This window comes from Falco rusticolus, chromosome 5 (assembly GCF_015220075.1).
Source record: "Falco rusticolus isolate bFalRus1 chromosome 5, bFalRus1.pri, whole genome shotgun sequence".
In the NCBI taxonomy this organism is placed as follows: Eukaryota; Metazoa; Chordata; class Aves; order Falconiformes; family Falconidae; genus Falco; species Falco rusticolus.
The window spans coordinates 57,962,492-57,979,591 of record NC_051191.1 but is presented as its reverse complement, the minus strand read 5'-3'; the positions used below and the strand labels follow the sequence as shown (position 1 = coordinate 57,979,591).

General features: G+C 50.4%; 2 protein-coding genes across 11 annotated transcripts; both read left to right on the top strand.

The window, feature by feature from the left end:
• Nucleotides 1-3: 3 nt before the first annotated feature.
• Nucleotides 4-2,921, top strand: MPST (mercaptopyruvate sulfurtransferase). Its single transcript, XM_037388157.1, has 3 exons — nucleotides 4-125; nucleotides 695-1,347; nucleotides 1,932-2,921. Exons 2-3 carry the CDS (start codon nucleotides 753-755, stop codon nucleotides 2,228-2,230), a joined length of 894 nt encoding a protein of 297 aa, XP_037244054.1. The 5' UTR covers nucleotides 4-125; nucleotides 695-752; the 3' UTR covers nucleotides 2,231-2,921.
• A 474-nt stretch (nucleotides 2,922-3,395) lies between these two features.
• Nucleotides 3,396-16,986, top strand: KCTD17 (potassium channel tetramerization domain containing 17). 10 transcript variants are annotated; one of them, XR_005104341.1, is made up of 7 exons: nucleotides 3,396-9,919; nucleotides 10,523-10,631; nucleotides 12,417-12,508; nucleotides 13,448-13,543; nucleotides 13,916-14,041; nucleotides 14,689-15,296; nucleotides 16,253-16,986. XR_005104341.1 is itself a non-coding variant. In XM_037388165.1 (7 exons), exons 1-6 carry the CDS (start codon nucleotides 9,713-9,715, stop codon nucleotides 15,345-15,347), a joined length of 681 nt encoding a protein of 226 aa, XP_037244062.1. In that variant the 5' UTR covers nucleotides 3,396-9,712; the 3' UTR covers nucleotides 15,348-15,369; nucleotides 16,253-16,986. The 10 variants fall into 10 exon arrangements, 9 of the variants coding, with proteins under 9 accessions (XP_037244062.1, XP_037244059.1, XP_037244058.1 ...); XM_037388165.1 differs by lacking the exon at nucleotides 14,689-15,296 and adding an exon at nucleotides 15,297-15,369; XM_037388162.1 differs by having other exon boundaries at nucleotides 14,689-14,905; nucleotides 16,343-16,986.
• The last annotated feature ends 114 nt before the right edge of the window (nucleotides 16,987-17,100 follow it).

Genomic DNA, 17,100 nt, shown 5'->3' with positions numbered 1-17,100 from the left:
CGCGGGGCCGGGTCGCACCGCCCGGGACCGGCCCCCTGGGAGGACCCCGGTTCCCGCCCCCCGGCGGCGGCCATGGCTGGCGGGGACCGAGGGCGGGTGCTGCTCGGCTGAGGCCCGGCACGGAGGTACGGGGCGTCGCGGCAGGACGGCCCCGCTCCTCCCCCCGCTGCTGCGCGGAGGGAGCCGCGGCCCCGCCGGGGCTGGGGGCGTCCGGGGCGGGAGGGGTCGCAGCGGGAGGCGGCGGGGGCTCAGGCTGCGTGAGGGGCGCCAGGGCCCCGGTGAGGCCTCGGCTGGAGACGTGCTCCGGGGCGGTGAGAGCGGTGGGGCAGAGCCCCCCTCGTCGCGGGGCCGTGCCTGGCCGCGGGCGCTCGGTCCCCGCAGCGCAGGGTCCCCGGGGCAGCCCCGCTGCCCGCCCGCTGCTGTCAGCGTGGCCGGTGGTCGCTGGAGGTGCGGAGACCGGGTGGCCTTCGGGAGTCTGGGCGCAGGGCAGGGCCGTGCCGTGGCTGTCCCGCCCGGGGCAGGGTTTGGGCTGAGCTCTCTGAAACCGTTTCCAGGGCTGGAGCATTTCAGCCCCCTCAGTGTAGGCTTAGCCAGCACCTCAGTGCAGACGCAGGTCTTTGGTCCTAAAATGCATCTTCATCCATTTGCTTTTTGTAAGCTGGTCTCGTATTTTGTGACTTTCTTCCTTTTGCAGTCAGGTGGATTCAGGCAGATCCCAGGAATCGGGTAATTTCATCCAGGACTCGGGAACAATGTCACAACAACTCCTCTACCGTGCGCTTGTGTCTGCCAAATGGCTTTCGGAAGCCATCAAGTCCCAGCAGGCTGGTCTCGCCTTGAGAATCGTGGATGCATCATGGTATTTGCCAAAGATGAAGCGTGACCCAAAGCGGGAATTTGAGGAGCGCCATATCCCTGGAGCAGTTTTCTTCGACATCGATCAGTGCAGTGATCGTACTTCACCTTACGATCACATGCTGCCCAAGGCTGATGACTTTGCTGAGTATGTGGGGAAGCTGGGTGTGGGGAATGATTCCCATGTTGTGGTGTATGATGGCAGCGACCAAGGTCTCTTCTCAGCACCCCGGGTGTGGTGGATGTTCCGGGCCTTCGGACATGAAGCCGTCTCCCTTCTGGATGGTGGCCTGAAGAACTGGCAGCGAGAAGGGAATGCAGTGAGCTCTGGGAAAAGCCAGATATCTCCCTCAGAGTTCCACGCCTCCCTGGACAAGTCCCTGGTGAAAACATACGAAGATGTCTTAGATAACTTGGATTCCCACCGCTTCCAGCTAGTGGATGCGCGCGCTGCAGGACGGTTCCGGGGAGTAGAGCCAGAGCCCCGAGATGGTAATGTGCTTCATTTAAGGTGCCGATCAGTTTGACTTCAGTAGAGGTGATGAAGGGAAATATGGTTGTCCTTTATGGGATGGGACCAGAGGCAGTGTATCCACCTGTCCTCCCCTCCTTTTGACTAGCAAGTGCTGCTCTTTGAAAATTCAGGAGTGGGGCAGCTGTGTATTTTTTGCTCTTGTGAGGAGCTGGGTTGAGAAGCATAGCTTTCATACACCTCAAAGATAGTCATTGGTCTCTTCGTGTACTGGTGCTACCCTCCTCCTCAGAAGGGCCTGTGGAGGTGCTTCAGTCAGTGCCTCATCAGAGAGGGTTGCTCACATATGGGCAGCATGGAGGGAACTGGGAGGAAGAACAGAACTTGACAGCATGGTGTCCATGTGGTAACCTGAAGGTTAGAGCCATCATTCCTGAGTAATCAATAACCTAGTAAAGCAAAGTTTAACAAAAATAAATATATTTGTTTTTAAAAAATACACTAAACAATAAATATTCTTCCCAGTGAAACAGAGAACGGGTTTTGAAATAGATTTGTCCTAGACAGCAGAGGTTAATTCCTATCTGTATTGCTTTTCCTCCAGGAATCGAGCCTGGTCATGTCCCTGGGTCGATGAATATCCCCTTCTCCGATTTTCTCACAGAGGCTGGCTTAGAGAAGACCCCTGAACAGATCCGCAGTCTGTTCCAGGAGAAGAAGGTGGACCTCTTAAAGCCGGTGGTAGCCACATGTGGCTCTGGGGTCACTGCCTGCCACGTGGCTCTGGGGGCATACCTCTGTGGCAAACCAGATGTTGCTGTGTATGATGGGGCCTGGGTGGAATGGTACATGCGGGCACAGCCTGAAAATATTATTTCTGAGGGAAAGGGGAAGACAGTGTAATGAGCTGCTTCGTCTCCCATTGTGCAGATAATTTGCCTTGAAACAGGATTTGGAAAAGATGGGTTTAGCATTCCTGGTTAAGTGTCTTGAGGTCAAGGGGTTGGGTAACAAGTGTGGGCACGTGGTGCTTTGACACTTTTTCCTTACCCTACTGCTCCTGCTTAGGAGCATAAAGATGACCTGGGCAGCCAGCTCTAGGTGACCTTGCTTGAGCAAGTGGCGTGAACCAGATATCCTCCCAAGGTTGCTTCCAACCTCAGCCATTCTATGATTCTGTGGCCTTTTTATGAAATCAGATGGGAGAGAGTGCTGGTGGCAGCATGGGGAAGTAGTTGAACCAAGCCAAGCTCATGACTTGAGACATTTCACCATGTTCACTCATAGGATGGTCGTACTTGTACAACTGTGCCTCATGATCCTGCTCTCTGCCTCTGTCCTACAAGCCATCCGTGCACTTTATGGACATTTTGAGTGTAAAACTTTGGGGAAAGACATAGCTGTTAAAGGAGCAAATATGGTTTCCAGGTTGGCACTTGGGTTAGAGACTTGGTTTGGATTTCTTCTTGCACTTGGACTCTTACCTGAAGTGTGTACTTAGCCAGTTTTGTACCCCCGTAGTCCAAAATTCCTCTTGAGAAAAAGAGAAGATTCTGGGATTAAAAAAGGGTAAATAAACATGTGTTTCAAGGTCTTTCTGCTGAATCAAACTTATATGAGTGTTGCGTGGGTAGTTCCTTTTCAGGAACTCTGTTTTTATGGGATCCCTTTGTCTTGATGATTCAAATGAGATGTTTCCTTTTCTCCATGAGTAGAACTATGTCTCTTACCCTCAACAAGCTATTTGGCCCAGGAAAGAAAATGGCATGCCTCTCTCTTGGGACTTTTCACAATCTTCCTCCTTTTGGTCCTTGTCCCTTTGCTTTTTGACCTAAAGCTCCATGTTGATCAGTCACAGCTCTGTCCATCAAAGACTGGATGTCAGCTCACATGGTGAAAATTGGACTGTATGGGTGTTTCCATTCTTTCCATGAGACTTAGCGTGTAACCTTAAAAAACTTAGGGGAACCGAGGCCTACAGAGGAATAGCCCACAATGGTACACACTTTTCCCCAAGACTGTTGTCCTGTATCTGGAGGCTGAAATACCCCCTGGGTATACATGGAAATGTTCTGGCTCGCGGTAACTTAGAAAGTTAATGAGGCAGTTTCTGCTCTTAGGCTTGCAGGTACCTGTGGACATCTGAGGGTCATCCTTTCTAGGGGATGCTATGGATGCTTATGGTTGCGGATTTGCAGGGTCCCCTCCTAGCCACGGAATGCAAGGGCTGGATCCTTTCCCGTTGGGGAGTGTTTATTCTTTGCATTTCCTTTGGCCTCTGTTGGCTGCAGCCCTGGCTCATTCCTGGGCTTGGCTTGCATGCACCCAAGCTCCATTTCTGTGCACCTCCCGTGGAGCTAGTTTCACTGTCCACATGATTTTTTTTCTCTGTCCTCCCGACTCACGCATACAGCATGACCCTTATTGTCACCCATGTCCAGTGACTGAAAGCACTCAATTTCTCTACTTAGATCCAGTCTAACACCCTAGTTCTTGAGGGACTTGGGGCTGGTGATACAGCAAGTGCTGAGTGTACAGAGTGTGCAGGGGTCTGAAATGATTGGTACTTTAGTATGCAGTGCAAGACACAGATCTGGATAAAAAATAAAAAATAAGCCTTTATATTTGCCAGTTTCTATTTAGTTCTTTGGGCTTAGACTTCCCAAAAGGGCTTCCTTTGCAGGTTACAGCATGCCCTGAAAATTTTTAAGACTTTCAGTTCTAGATCTAACTGGCAGTTCAATTAATTTTCTTTTTCCTGCTAGTGAAGTTTTTTTTTCTACTCCTGTGCTTTATGAATTTCCCCACCCAGGTAATCACTGTGCTTTTAGAGGCTGGTAGCAACACCTCGCTTTATCCTAAGCGACGTAGCTTTCTAGCAACTGCTTCCTGCAGGGGAAAGGGAAGAACTAGACAGCATGTCATGTAGGACATTTGATTGCAATTTTAAGTGAGAGCACTTTAAAACAAACTTTCTAAGCTGAAGTATGGTGGTGACCTGAAAACAAAAGGATAAGCACTGGCTCAGGTGACTGGCTAGGAACAGCAAGTGCTGCTAAACTCTCTGTGGAGGGGCTTCCCAATCTGAGCGACATGGTTGCTGCTTTTTAAGACACTTAAGGAAGATACTTGCATGAACAGTGTTGTGTAGTATGGGATCTTATAGCAGGATCTGGCTTGTGACATCTTTTCAGTTCAAGATTTCTAGCTTCTCCCAACATCAGCCAAGCTAAGAGGCTTTCACCTGATGGGTCATTAAGGTTTAGTGCTCTGGGTGTGTCTGGGAGGTGAGGCTGATTTTGTGAGCGTGTGGTGAGGCCCCTGTGTACAAACAGGAGTGCTGTGCCTGCTCTATTTCTCCAGGAAAATTTAGTTATTAGAGAAAATGGACATTTTCTTTCATTTCTTTCAGACTTTGTAAATAATTTTCAATGAATGCAGGGGGCTGGCTTTTGCTCTTGTTCTTCCACAACATTAGGCAATGCAGCTTAAAGTCCTGTGTTTCTTTTTTCCCACTGACCCCAGCAGTCCCTGGGGTCAGTGGGAATCTGCTTCCTCTTGAGACTAAGCTGCTTTTCTCTGACTTGCATGTCGCAGGGAGGTTCTGGTGCAGCCCAGCCATCCACCTGGAGATCGCAAACTACATGAAACTCTCCCCTTGCTCTACATTTTGACTATGTGGCCCGATGACACCTAGCAGGGCCCTTTCCTCCCTCCGGTATGTGTGCCAAGGTTGGCAGTACTCAACTGCCCTGCTCCTGGTCAGGTTTTAAACCACAAAATCTCAGTGGTTCTTCATTTTCCCAGCTTTTGGCAAATATTTTACCAGATGCTTAGCTTTGCCTTGATTTCTCTGCAGAGGAGAAACTGAGAACTTCCTCCCCATGACAAGATACTTTGTCTTTCTGGGGTATGCCCTGTTACATCACATATCAAAAATCTGTCCAAGAGTGTCTTCTGATATTCTTCCTCCTTTTAGTTGAGATCTGTTATTACACTGCAGGCAAAGCACTGGGAACATTGTGGAGACTGAGACAATGTTTTCAAAGCCTGGAGACTGCAAAGACCTATTTTGAGTCATAACAGATGCTGGACATATGGAACAACTGAGGAGACCTGCACAAGGTCTATAAATGTTCTGCAGATCTTTATGTCCCTGACTCAGTGGGTGGGTTTTCTATGGGAACTGGAAACTGGGAAGGGGAGAAGTGGATATGAATGCAAATGTTCATGACTCCTGTGAAAAATTTGCCATAGGGAAAGGGGAATAACATATCTTTGGTGGGATAGGGCTCACGGTGGCCAAAAATTAGTCTAAAAACCAGCCCTGATGTAGGAAGAGGGTCACATTGACCTGTGGCTAACTTGAGACTGGAGCTTTTACAGCTCTCTATAAAAATTTGAGAATCTCAGGCCAGCATGTAAACTCTTTACTGGTATACTTCACCATCTACAATACTTGGGTCCTGAAACAGTTTTGGACTCCGTGAAAACGGTGTGGTCAGTGTTTCTCCAAAAGTAATGCCACAGTCCCTTGTTCCTCACATGTCTTCTTTGTCCCCTGCCGCCTTCTTCCTTCCCTACTGCTGCCTAGCAGTCAGGTTGCACTATCTCACACTTCCCAGCAAACTTTTTGTTCCCCTGCAAACTTTCCCAAATACTAAAGCAGCCTTTCTTCTGCCAGCACCACTGCCCCTTTGCATTGATGACCACTGCATGAGCAATGGTAATTGCTGTTACCCACAGGGGCTTTTCTTGTGCCTCTCATCTGGCCTGGTTCCAGCTTACAACTGAATGCTACGTGACTGTTCTCTCTCCTCCCAGCATTCATCCAGCAGAGATCCGGAGTGAAGCACGTACACACACAGACTTTACACACTATTGTGAATGCAAGTACATTGCCTATGGACCACATGAAGCACAAAGAGCTGGAGAGAGATTAGCTCACTTGCATGCCATGGGGCCTTTCTCTTACTACTCCAGTATGGCTGGCTCAGCTGGCAGTCAAGCTGGGGCCTCTGCTGGCTACAAGAGAACTGTCGTCTTCTCACCCCCAAGTCCAGCGCAAGGAGTTTCTTTGCCCGGTTCACTGTTGGATTAATGGCAAAACGTCAGAGCATTACTTGTCCTCCCCTCCCCACTTCCTATAGGGAAGGGAGAGGAGACGGTTTCTTCTGTGGTGCCTCTTGCCACAATGTGTTCATTAACTAAATGATTGCATAGGTTTAATCCCAGACATGTTCTCAGCCTGCCAGAGTGGTCGCACTGTCTGTGCCAACACATGGTGATTGCTGCTTCCACTGCCACTCCACAATGCAACGATTCCCTAAGAGCAGCTCTGCAATGTCAGTGGTGCATTGTATGTCACGTACCCAGCTGACTTGTCAGGCTGCAACGTATGTACAGAGCACTGCAGCGTGTGTAGCTTTCTGCAGGTTTGCACTGCAAGCCTGCTGGCTGCTGAACTAAGAAACTCTCAGTTTACTTCCTGCTGTTTTCCTCAACTCTTGTTCAGTCCCATCACCTATCTACCCAGTGCCTATCCAGTTTTTCCTGCCTGTGCAATTGTCCCTGGGATTTAACTAGGTACTCAGCAGAGCTGTATGGCTTTGCACCATCACACTGCCTTGTGTAAAGCCCTTGCTTGCTCTTGTCTCTGTTTCTGTGCATGTGGTTTATATGTAGTTATCATCTAAGTAGGAGGAACAGCCATTGGATTATTTAAGTTTTTTTATCCTCTGTTCTATTGCTTGGTTTTAAGGGAGCTTATCAAGGGCATGCCAGTTGCATCTTAGAACTATGTCTGGTGATGGTGTGCAAATCAGGCCTGTATTTAGCCCACACCACTGAGTCGTCAGAGCATTTAAGTTGGTAACTCACCCTGGGCTGACTTCTTCCTAAAAAGGATTTTCATGTACTATGGGGAACGCCCTGGCTTGGGGAATTTCCAATAAATTTTGTGTGCTGTATGAAGCAGAAAAGAAGTCTCTGGGAGTGGTGTACTTTGACCTCTTCCCTTGCTCATAATCCACCTCTTTAGATTTACCAACTGACATTTCACACCACGGCCCTGGGGTGAGCAAGACTTTAAGTGCTGGCCATAGACAGAGGCTGGTGCTGATGGAAGGTGTGCTCTGAATACAGACCATCCCTGACCTGTAAGCATCATTGGCATGGGAGAGGTTGGGGAAGAAGGCATTGAGAACAAGAAACAGACCCAAAAAGGAGTAAGAGGTTGAGGGGCTGTGAGAAAAGGGAGACAGAGTGTGCACTTGATAGAAGAAAGAAGAAAACTAAGGCAGGGCAAATTTCTTGGAGAGGGAGATAAGGGACTATAGGCAGCCACCCAACTACTGTATTCGTATCAGAGAGCCACAGTCCTCACCCTAATGCTCTGCTGGAGCTGCAGCCAGCACAGACAGGGTCCTGCATCCCTTGCATACCGGAGTGCAGAGTACAGCTCTCAGATTTGCCATGGTTTGATTCAGAGCCAGAAGTAGGAGGGCAACAGTCCCACAGCCCAGAGTTGTGTTGCACTGTGATGCTTCAACTTGGGTCAGTTGGGCTGAGCATCTTCCGTGCACACCACTGTTTGGTGGAGACTGGCCCAAGGGCTGGGCATTTGGGCCAAAGTCTGCTTCATATAGGCAGGCAAAAATAATTTTTCATCCTCCCTGTTACTGGTCACTCTAGTGCTGGCTAGCTCGTGATATAACTTCAAGGAGATCCAGAGTTCCTTGAATTTACACCCTGCAGCAGCTGAATTGGTCCTGTGCTTATAAATTAGCTGGGGGTCAGCAATCTTGAAACCTTTCCATTACCCTGTCATCCCCTCCTTCCCTTTGCAGTCCTCCACGATGGAGCAAAGTACACACTTAGACAGTCTTTTTGAAGGAAGTCCTGGGTGATCTGGGGGAAGGGTGACACTGTCTTCACATCCTGTAATGATAAAAGGGAGTGATTTTAAGTAGAAGAAGAGGGAAGGATGAGAAGAAAAGGAATATGAGTAAAACATAATGTTTCTCTTTATTCACCCTCTTCTGCCAATAAACCCCTACCTCAAAAACCACAAGGATCTAGGTGCAAGCACAGTGAAGTGTCTGCAAGGTACCATGGTGGCTCTGCAGTGCTGCATTGCCCTGGCAAGGAAGAGCCAGAAAGTTGCTTAGGTGAAGGAAGGCTTTGGGCCACATTCAGGTGAAACATCAGCCTTTCCTTTCCATTCCTAATACGCTCGAGCTGTTGGCAAGCATGGCTGTGCTTAAGATGGGAGTGGGAAAAGCAGAGCTGCTGGAGGGAGAGCTCGTTCAGGTTGTGTCAGTGCCAAGGAGTGCATTTGAACAGAATCCCACGGGGCATGGATTGCTGAGCTCCAGGCTAGGCCTGGCAGGAGCAAGTGACAGAAGCAGGGTTAGATTCGGTGCAGCAGGATTGGCACATTGGCCTCGGCGGGTGGTATGTGCCTGGGGCAGAGGTAAAACTCCACACAGAGCTAAGTTAAAATCTTTGCTCTCAGTTGCCCAGGCACAAACAGGGATGGCAGGAGCACAGGGGGTCTCTCTGTCTGGCGTGCTTTGTGCTGGTAGGGCAGCACAGGGGGGAGTCTGCTGACTCAGCGACTCTTCCAAGCTATTCCTGCCCGCTGCCAGCACTTCATGCAGATCCAGGTTACAGTTCCCAGAAGTGTCCCTACATATGTTAGCAGGAATACAACTGTCCGCACGTTTTGCAGCGAGAACAGCACGGCAACTGATGCAGCACGGAGCTGTGACCCTGGAGTAATGGATTTCCTGAAGGGAAAGCTGTGGAGTACAGCGCTGACAGGCTTAATCTGCTGACTGCCAGGGAGCAGGTTGTTCTTCCTGACTCCGAGGGAGCTTGCAGGCGAGCTCCGGACTGGAAGCAGGCAAACTACCAGCCGCAGGGCTGGGGTCGTGTAGTACAGCGCAGTCCCCCCTCCATTACAGCATCCTCATTGCAGGGACTGCGGGCTGGGGAAACTACAGTTCCCAGCACCCTTTTGTGCATGTCCCTGCAAACTACAATTCCCAGAACCTTTTAACGAGCCAGAGAGTCTGTCTATGCAAAGAAATGCGGACGATTTTTGCATAACAGCCTGCACCACCGCCGAAGTGCTGGCTGGCCCTTGGTTAGTGGAAACGGGAACAGGGGAAAAGCCAGAGAGCATCAGCACTGTGGAGCTGTGGTTTTGCCCACCGCTAATAGCCACAGCGATATCCTCCAGCACAGAGCATCTTTCGTCCTCTCCGGACTTGCTCGGCGGTCACAAGGAGGACTCCGCTGCTGCGGAGGGAGAGGCAGATAAACTACAGATCCCAGCATTCTCTGGCAGGCAGCACCTGCGGCAGTCCCTGGAGGGTGAAGATGAGGATGGAGGTCGGAGAGGAGAAGCAGGGTGCTGTAGGGCTAGACTGTACCTGGGACATTCCACCACCTACTGGCACCCAGGCCAAGTGGGTGAGGCTCAATGTGGGGGGCACCGTCTTCCTCACCACCAGGCAGACCCTGTGTCGGGAGCAGAAATCTTTCCTGTGTCGCTTGTGCCAGGGCGAGGAGCTGCAGTCGGACCGGGTAAGGCAGCTGGGTTGCCTCCCGCACTGTGCCCCACCGAGCATGGGGAGGGCTGGAGGGATGCAGGGGTAGAGCCAGACCCTGACAGCTGCAGGAGTAATTGAAAAATGTCTGCTCCTTCTCCCTATCCCAGGAAGGATCTTCCCTTGCCCGATCTCGCCTTGCTGTGCCATAGCCTGGCACCCGTCTTCCCAAGCTGGGAAAAAGAGAGACCCTCTCGCCTCCACCCCTGCTCTCTTGCCTCTCCATCACCCCACATCCCTTGGTTCTACCTCCCAGCTGTATCTGCCTGACTCAGCCTTGTCCCTGTAAGGGGGCTCTCTGCTCTCTCACACCAGGCCTGTGTGCACAGTTGCAGAAGGAGACAGGCCTATTTTTTTTTGCTTTCTCAGCTGGATTGGTCCATGCATGCTGAGCATACTAATGCACGAGTTAAAATCCAAGCTGGGCTGCCTTGGCTAGGGACTCTCAGAGGCCCATGGTTTCCAAGGAGTCTTAGAAATAGTGGACATTTTTGCTTAGGTTTGTATTTTCTTATAGTCTGGAGCATTTGAGGGTTGGTTCCATGGGGTTTTTCTCCTTGTGGTCTGTCTCTGTTGCTAGGATGAGACTGGTGCATACCTAATAGACCGGGACCCCACTTACTTTGGACCCATCCTGAATTTCCTCCGTCATGGGAAACTGGTCCTGGATAAAGATATGGCTGAAGAGGGTGAGTTTTGGAGCTCAGAAACTTCCCACTTGACATGGCTGCTGTAGCCTGGATGCCGTAGGACCTGTTGTCTACCTTGTTGTCTGGTTCTCCTGGAGGTTGATGTGAGGGGATTTGAGAGGGCTTTCTTTGCAGCTCTTGGAAAGCATTCTGGTGTTTCCTTTACTAAAGAGGTTCAGAGTAGGTGAGGAAGGCATCCTACAGGTGTTGTGGCTTCACAACAGTTCATTTAGGAGAGATGTCACCAAGATGGAAGTAGGGATGATCTCTCAGCCTCAATAAACTGTTTTTTACTTGTTCCTGATCCACTTCTAACCAGGCTCTGTGACTGAGTTTTCTGTTAATGATTGAGTGCTTCTAATTAGGAATGAAAACCCAGAAGACCAAACAAAATCAAGCTCATCTCTTTTACTGACTGTAAAAAAGACCATCATTAATCATTGACATGCAGTGTGTGCTGCTAGTGATCTGATGGCTCGTGGACTGCAGCAATGCCAGTGGAGCAAGCCAGATGAACCAGTCCCTCATTTGAGGTTGACAGGGGGTCCAATAGCATAACTCAGTAACGTCACAGTGTTACCAGCCAGCAGTCCCAAATACCTCATTATTTTTTGGATGCTAGAGTCTAACAAGGAGCCAATTCCAAAGGCAGGCCGTTCTGTCCAGCCCTTGCCAAGCTCAGTTTCTGCATGTTCATTAGTCGTCTTCCTTCTCTATTACGTATTTTTACCTAACACAAGCAAAGTTTTCTTCAGAATGGTCTTATGAGTTAGAATTAAAAAAAATACATCTAAGCAGTGGTACAGAATTATAATGAAAACATTTCTGAGGTGTTTCCTACTTGACATTTCTTGTAATCCTGAGGTCAGATGGAGTTCATCTGCAGGTTTTAACATCAAATCTGAAGCATGAACAGGAGTCCCATTCATAGCTTAAAATTGCCTTTTGTTTCTGCTGGAGACACTCAGGCTGGCATAGAACCGGTACATTAGATGATTCATGGCTGACTGTGGGACACAAAACAGGTCTGAGTGTGTCAGGCAGTGAAGGATCAAACTCCACACCTGCACTGTCTGTGTACCGTCCTGGGGACATGTGAGTGTTGGCTTCTAACTGCCTTTCCTTCCTTTCCCTCACCTGCCCTCTGGGAAACCACCTGCCTTTCCCTGAAGGCCTGTTAGCAAACAGGTGAGTCCTAGGAGAGGCAATGGATGCAGACACCACAGAGAAAAAAAAATAAAACACTTCTCTGTTTACCTGCTTTGAGGTGAAGCATGAGGGAGAGAGCCAGAGATCATGTGAACTCATATGGGGCTGCAAGGTGGGTGCAATTCCAACTGGCCCAGGAGGAAAGTTGGGATTTTCTAGGGTCTTTCGGTGATAAGGTCAGAAGAAATTGCGGTTCTCTGCCTTAAGAAGAGGACCTGAACAAAACAAGGTGATAACTAGTGGTTATTGAGAGAGGCTGGAGCCTGCGTTTATTCTCCCTGGCCAGTTATCTGGGAAAGGTATTAGCAGTGCTCGACACAAGCCTTCATTGGCAGTGCCTGTTTCTGTGGCGACATAAGGTGATTGGGGTGAGCATTAGAAACGCAATGCAGAGTGCCAGGGTTCAGTTCTCTGCAGTAAGAGTTTCAAGGAACAGAAACCTGTTAAAAAGTGAGGCTGCAGCATCATTTCTCCCTATGGACCTTGGGAAGCTCAGAATTGATCTTTTGCAAGTTAAAAAACAAAGATGAGCTGTTAACTTTCTGTCTTTGTTGTCCTCCTGTCTTTCTTTCTTAGGGGTCCTAGAAGAAGCTGAGTTCTATAACATTGGTCCTTTAATCCGAATAATCAAGGATCGACTGGAGGAGAAGGACTACACAGTAACTCAGGTATGGAGAGAAATGACTAGGAAAGATAGAGAGGGGTGGGTGAAGGAGGGAATGTGGAAAGGGAGAGGTGAATCTAGAGGGAGAGCAGACTTGGGAGAAGCAGCAAGGAATGGAAAGAAGCAACTAATTAGAGTTTATGTGCTGATGTCTACATAGCAACATCTTGCAAGGGACAGGCTACCACCATTTTAGTTACAATAAACAAGTTACAGACTGGTTTTGCATCCCCAGAAGTAATGCTGGATGTAGCCCCTGAAACCAAATCAGCTCCTCCAGCTTTTGGGGGAAGGCAGCTGGTTGCTGTGGGATATGGCAGTGTTTGTGAGGAGAGTGAAGGTCATGGGGAGGAGGGCTCTGCTGTGGGGAGTCCTGGGAGTGTAATCACAGTGAAGAGCATGGGGCTATCTATAGAGAAACCTGGAGGGAACAGGTGAAGAAAAGTCTGTGGAAGAGTTAAATGCGAGGCACAAGGAATCCATCCTGTGAAACAACCACACCTTGTCTTGCCCAATAACCTTTTAAAATCTGTCTTTGGGGAGTGTTGACTGATATCTCAGTTTTCATCATGTCTGCCTCAGGTTGTAAACCTCCAGCAACACAGTCACTTTGCGCTGGCAAAGTCCCATCAACATTTGTGGTGTTTGCATAAATGACTTTGTAACAGCAAAAGCAAACTCCCCATCAAAAGAGCCCAGCATCATCTGGGGACAAGGTAGGAAGCACTCAGCTCAGTCCCTCCTCTTCAGGAGAGGTACCGTTGTTCTTGCTACCCACGACAGCATATAAGAAAGTTGGGTTGTGGTTTCCACTCCCCTTTAACCTAGGACATGGGGAAGCGGACAGGTCTGTCAAGGCAGGGTACTACTGCTTCATTCTGCAGGAGGGCAACAGCTTTTAGCATCTGACCATTGTCAACATGCTCTGCAATTTTGCTGTCAGGTGCCTCCTAAGCATGTCTACCGTGTGCTGCAGTGCCAGGAAGAGGAGCTCACTCAGATGGTTTCCACTATGTCAGATGGATGGTGCTTTGAGCAGGTATGGAGAAGGTAGAAGAAGGTGGGAAGGAGTTAGTTTTTGAGGAAAAAATCGTGGATACCATACAGTCTGCAGGCAAGGCACCTTCCCTGTCTGAGAATATTGGGCCAGTCATTGATGGTGCTATCACACTGGCTCTCTCTTACCCCTTCTCTAGAGGTTTAGACATCACTATGTGGGGTTAAGCTGTTTTGCATCCTGGCTGACTCCTCTCCTGGTTCTCTGTGCTGCCTCCTCAGCTTAGTTATGGGGCCTTTCTTTTGGGGGAATGGATTAGACTTCATGCTGCGTGGTGGGCTTTCTACCCTGCTCCCCAGGTGGAATGGATGTTTCCAGTAACTTGCTTGTGATTCTTGCTCTCGTCTTTTCTAGCTTGTGAACATTGGCTCATCCTATAACTATGGGAATGAGGATCAAACAGAGTTCCTGTGCGTGGTCTCCAAAGAGCTGTACAACTCCCCCAGTGGCCTGAGCTCTGAGCCCAGCCACAAAGCCAAGGTGAGTCCAGCTTTGCTACGGCCCTCCTCCCATTGCCTATGAGATCCTTTGCTCTTGTTCACTCCCTCTTTCTTTCCTCTCTCCATTGTGACTGTGGGTCACCTCAGTGGTGAAATGCAGGGACTTGTCCTGGTATTCAGCACCATGGCATTATACCCCTCGCCCAAAAGGAGGAGTGCGTGTGTTGAGTGGTGGTGTCTGGCTGTGAGTGGCAAATGGCTTTAGCAAGTGACCCCTGGCACTTCCCTTGCCACTCTAACATCCCCCTCATGCCTCCTCATGACCATGCTCTGTGTGGTGCTCTGCCTCTAAGGTGTGATTTCCCTGAAGGTTTTGCAGCATTCTCTTTCCTTTTGCTGAGTCCCAGCCTAAGGGGCAGGAGATAACCTGCTCCGCTTTTGAAGGAAGGACAGAAATGGGTGGCAGTGCATGACATCCTGTAGGGTACAGGAAGGAGCACTAGCAACTGATGGCAGTTGTTGGGCAGTTGGGATCACAGCACTTTTAAGTTGGTTGGTTAGCCCTGACATGATGCTCCAGAAGAAGACAAGTCTCTTTGCTCCCTGACACAGAACTGCCTTGGCCATGGGGAGACGTCCCTTTTTATTGCAGAGTCGTGACCTTTGCTTTATTCCCTTGTGTGTCAGAAAGAACTGCCATGGCTCATCTTGCAAGTATCTCCACTCTTTCTTCCCTTTGTCCTGCATGCTGGGCCACAGAGCACAGAGGAGGACCTGGAGGAGGAAGAGCAGGATGTGGAGGAGGAGGCAGAGGCAGAAGCAGAAGCAGAGGAGAAAGGTGCAGCAACTCCTTGAGGAAAATGATAAAAATAACCCCCCAAGTATAGACCCGTCCACCTTTCTGGTGAGAGCTCACAGCTAGCAGCAGGGTAGGACTAGGGCAGGTGTGGGGTGTGGGGACAGTCCTCTCCAGGGGCAGGAGTCTCTCTGGAGATAAAGCTGACAAGGGGAGAGCTGTTACTGTGGCTGCTGCTTTGCATTTTAAACTCTTTGGTTTATTTCTGGTTATATTTTTTATTTGAAGACTGTCCATCTATTTGGGATTGCACTAAACTCACCCTTCCTCCGGACCCTCTCTCCCGCTCCCTTCCATGTCCATCCCAGCCCTGTCACCTACCTCCCACCCTGCCCCACTCTCCAGCATCCTTCCTTCTGCCTTCTTCGTCCCCCAGGGCTGAGTGGTCCCTGCCCAGGGACTCTGTCTCTCTCTGCTCCTCACTTTTCCTCCTCTGCAGGTATGTTACCTGTCTGCACTCTCAGCTCCCGCCAGCCTGAGCTCTGCATGAGTGACTCACTTCCCTCTTGTGGGTACGGCCCTGGTTTGTAGTGCTTGGGGAGGGGAAGGAGGGAGGGGAGGTTGACTCATCCCTAAGGTGGCTTTTCCGATTCTCATCCTGTGTGTGCCTTTACTTGCCAAGCAGCCCCTACGGCTCTGGACCAGAGGCTCTGGCAGCAGAAAGGAGAGCACAGCTGTGAGAAATGAAGAGGGGTGGAAATGAATGCAAAGGAGGCAGGGGTGGCACGGGGAGGGGGGGGGAAGTCTGCCACGTGTCTGCCTGACACACGTGCCAGATCGCTTCTCCAGACTGCCATCTGCAGCTCCTTTGCCTGCCAGCCCGAGAGCAGTTTGCAGAAGGCAGCCTGTTATTTTCCCCTCCCTGCTCTCGCTTCCCTGGGCTTTTCCCCCACCACCTCTGCCAGGGTGAGAGTGCAGTGGGAGAGGGTGGCGAAGGCAGAGCGGAAGCGGCCAGTCCCGGATCCAGATGTTCTCACAGCTGTATGTGAAATGAGCCTCTGTGCTCTGCCTCCTGCTCAGGAAGGCGTGCATGGGGCTGGGTACAGAAAGCTTTACGAGGAGGATTCCTCTCTGATACTGGAAGACTGTGGGACTTGTTAAACTGGTGGTGCTCAGTGCCACTCTCCATCCTGGTGGACAGCTGGCTGACATTTCTCACTCCCTCGCTTTGAAAGCCTCCTTGTCCATGGCTGTGGGACCTGAGTGTTATTCTCTTAAAAGGCAGTGCATGTTAATCACGTGGACTTTTCCTTTCTTTTTCTCTGTTCTCCCGCCCTCAATCCTCATCTCTTTCTTCTGTTCTCATTTCCCTTTTCCTGTTTCTCACTCTCCCTTCCGTACTCATGTTTTTTTCTTGCCGTTGATTTTTTTCTCTCTTTCTCCCTTCTTCTCTAGCTGTTACAAGCCAGAGGTCTGAGGATGTGATCCCAACACTCTACTCCAGCCTTTTTATTTCTTGTTCATATCTTTGCTTTTGTACTGCAGTGGATGATGGCCCCTTCCTCCCAGTGACACCCCCCAGCCCCCTTCACTCTTCACATGCAGCAATTCTTTTCACAAACTCGCCTCAGAGGCCTGAGCCTCCTGCCCTAGAGGAGTAGGACAGATGCTTCACGGAGCCCCTGGGCTGCCGTAGGGCTGGAGCCCACGGCCCCCTCTCGTGCCTGGCAGGCTGGGTTTCCTTAATGTCATAGTGTCCCCTGCTGGGGACATCAGTGATCAGCCGCTGCAGGCTGCGGTCCCTTCCTGGATGCGACTGGCGCCCCGGCGGTGGTGGCACCTGCGGAAGGACCGGTGCTTGCCCTGTCACTGATCCAGGCAACTGGTCTGGGCTTGCGGCCAGAGGGAAAATGCAGAGCCACTGCCCTTTTCTGGGCCACCTGCACTGCTCGTGGGGTGCCCCTGTGCTGGGTCTCACGCTCCTTGGTGCCTCCCTCCCTGTCCCCCCTGTGTCGGCAGGGTGAGGAGGAGGCAGCCGTGCTGCCCAGGTACCGGGGGCATGCTGGCACCTGATGTCGTTCCAGCTAGCACCGGGATCTCCCTGTCTCAGGGAGTGAGGCATTTGCTTCACTGCTGTGTCTGAGGACACCACGTTGTAACTCCTGAATAAAATTCACAGTCTGTTCCTCCTTGCTGCCTCTCATTTCAAGTGGCATAAATTTGGTGCTGGAAGAAGGGGGTGGGAGCTGGAAGAGTTCAGATTCATCACCTGGAGCCACCAGAAGCTGCTTGTCCTGCACCTG

Coding starts and splice junctions, on each gene's coding strand:
- MPST (XM_037388157.1), top strand. CDS start 753: ATGTCACAACAACTCCTCTACCGTGCGCTTGTGTCTGCCAAATGGCTT. Junction 1,348..1,931: donor AGAGCCAGAGCCCCGAGATG/GTAATGTGCTTC, acceptor CTTTTCCTCCAG/GAATCGAGCCTGGTCATGTC.
- KCTD17 (XM_037388162.1), top strand. CDS start 9,713: ATGAGGATGGAGGTCGGAGAGGAGAAGCAGGGTGCTGTAGGGCTAGAC. Junction 12,509..13,447: donor AGGACTACACAGTAACTCAG/GTATGGAGAGAA, acceptor TTTTGCTGTCAG/GTGCCTCCTAAGCATGTCTA. Junction 13,544..13,915: donor ATGGATGGTGCTTTGAGCAG/GTATGGAGAAGG, acceptor CGTCTTTTCTAG/CTTGTGAACATTGGCTCATC.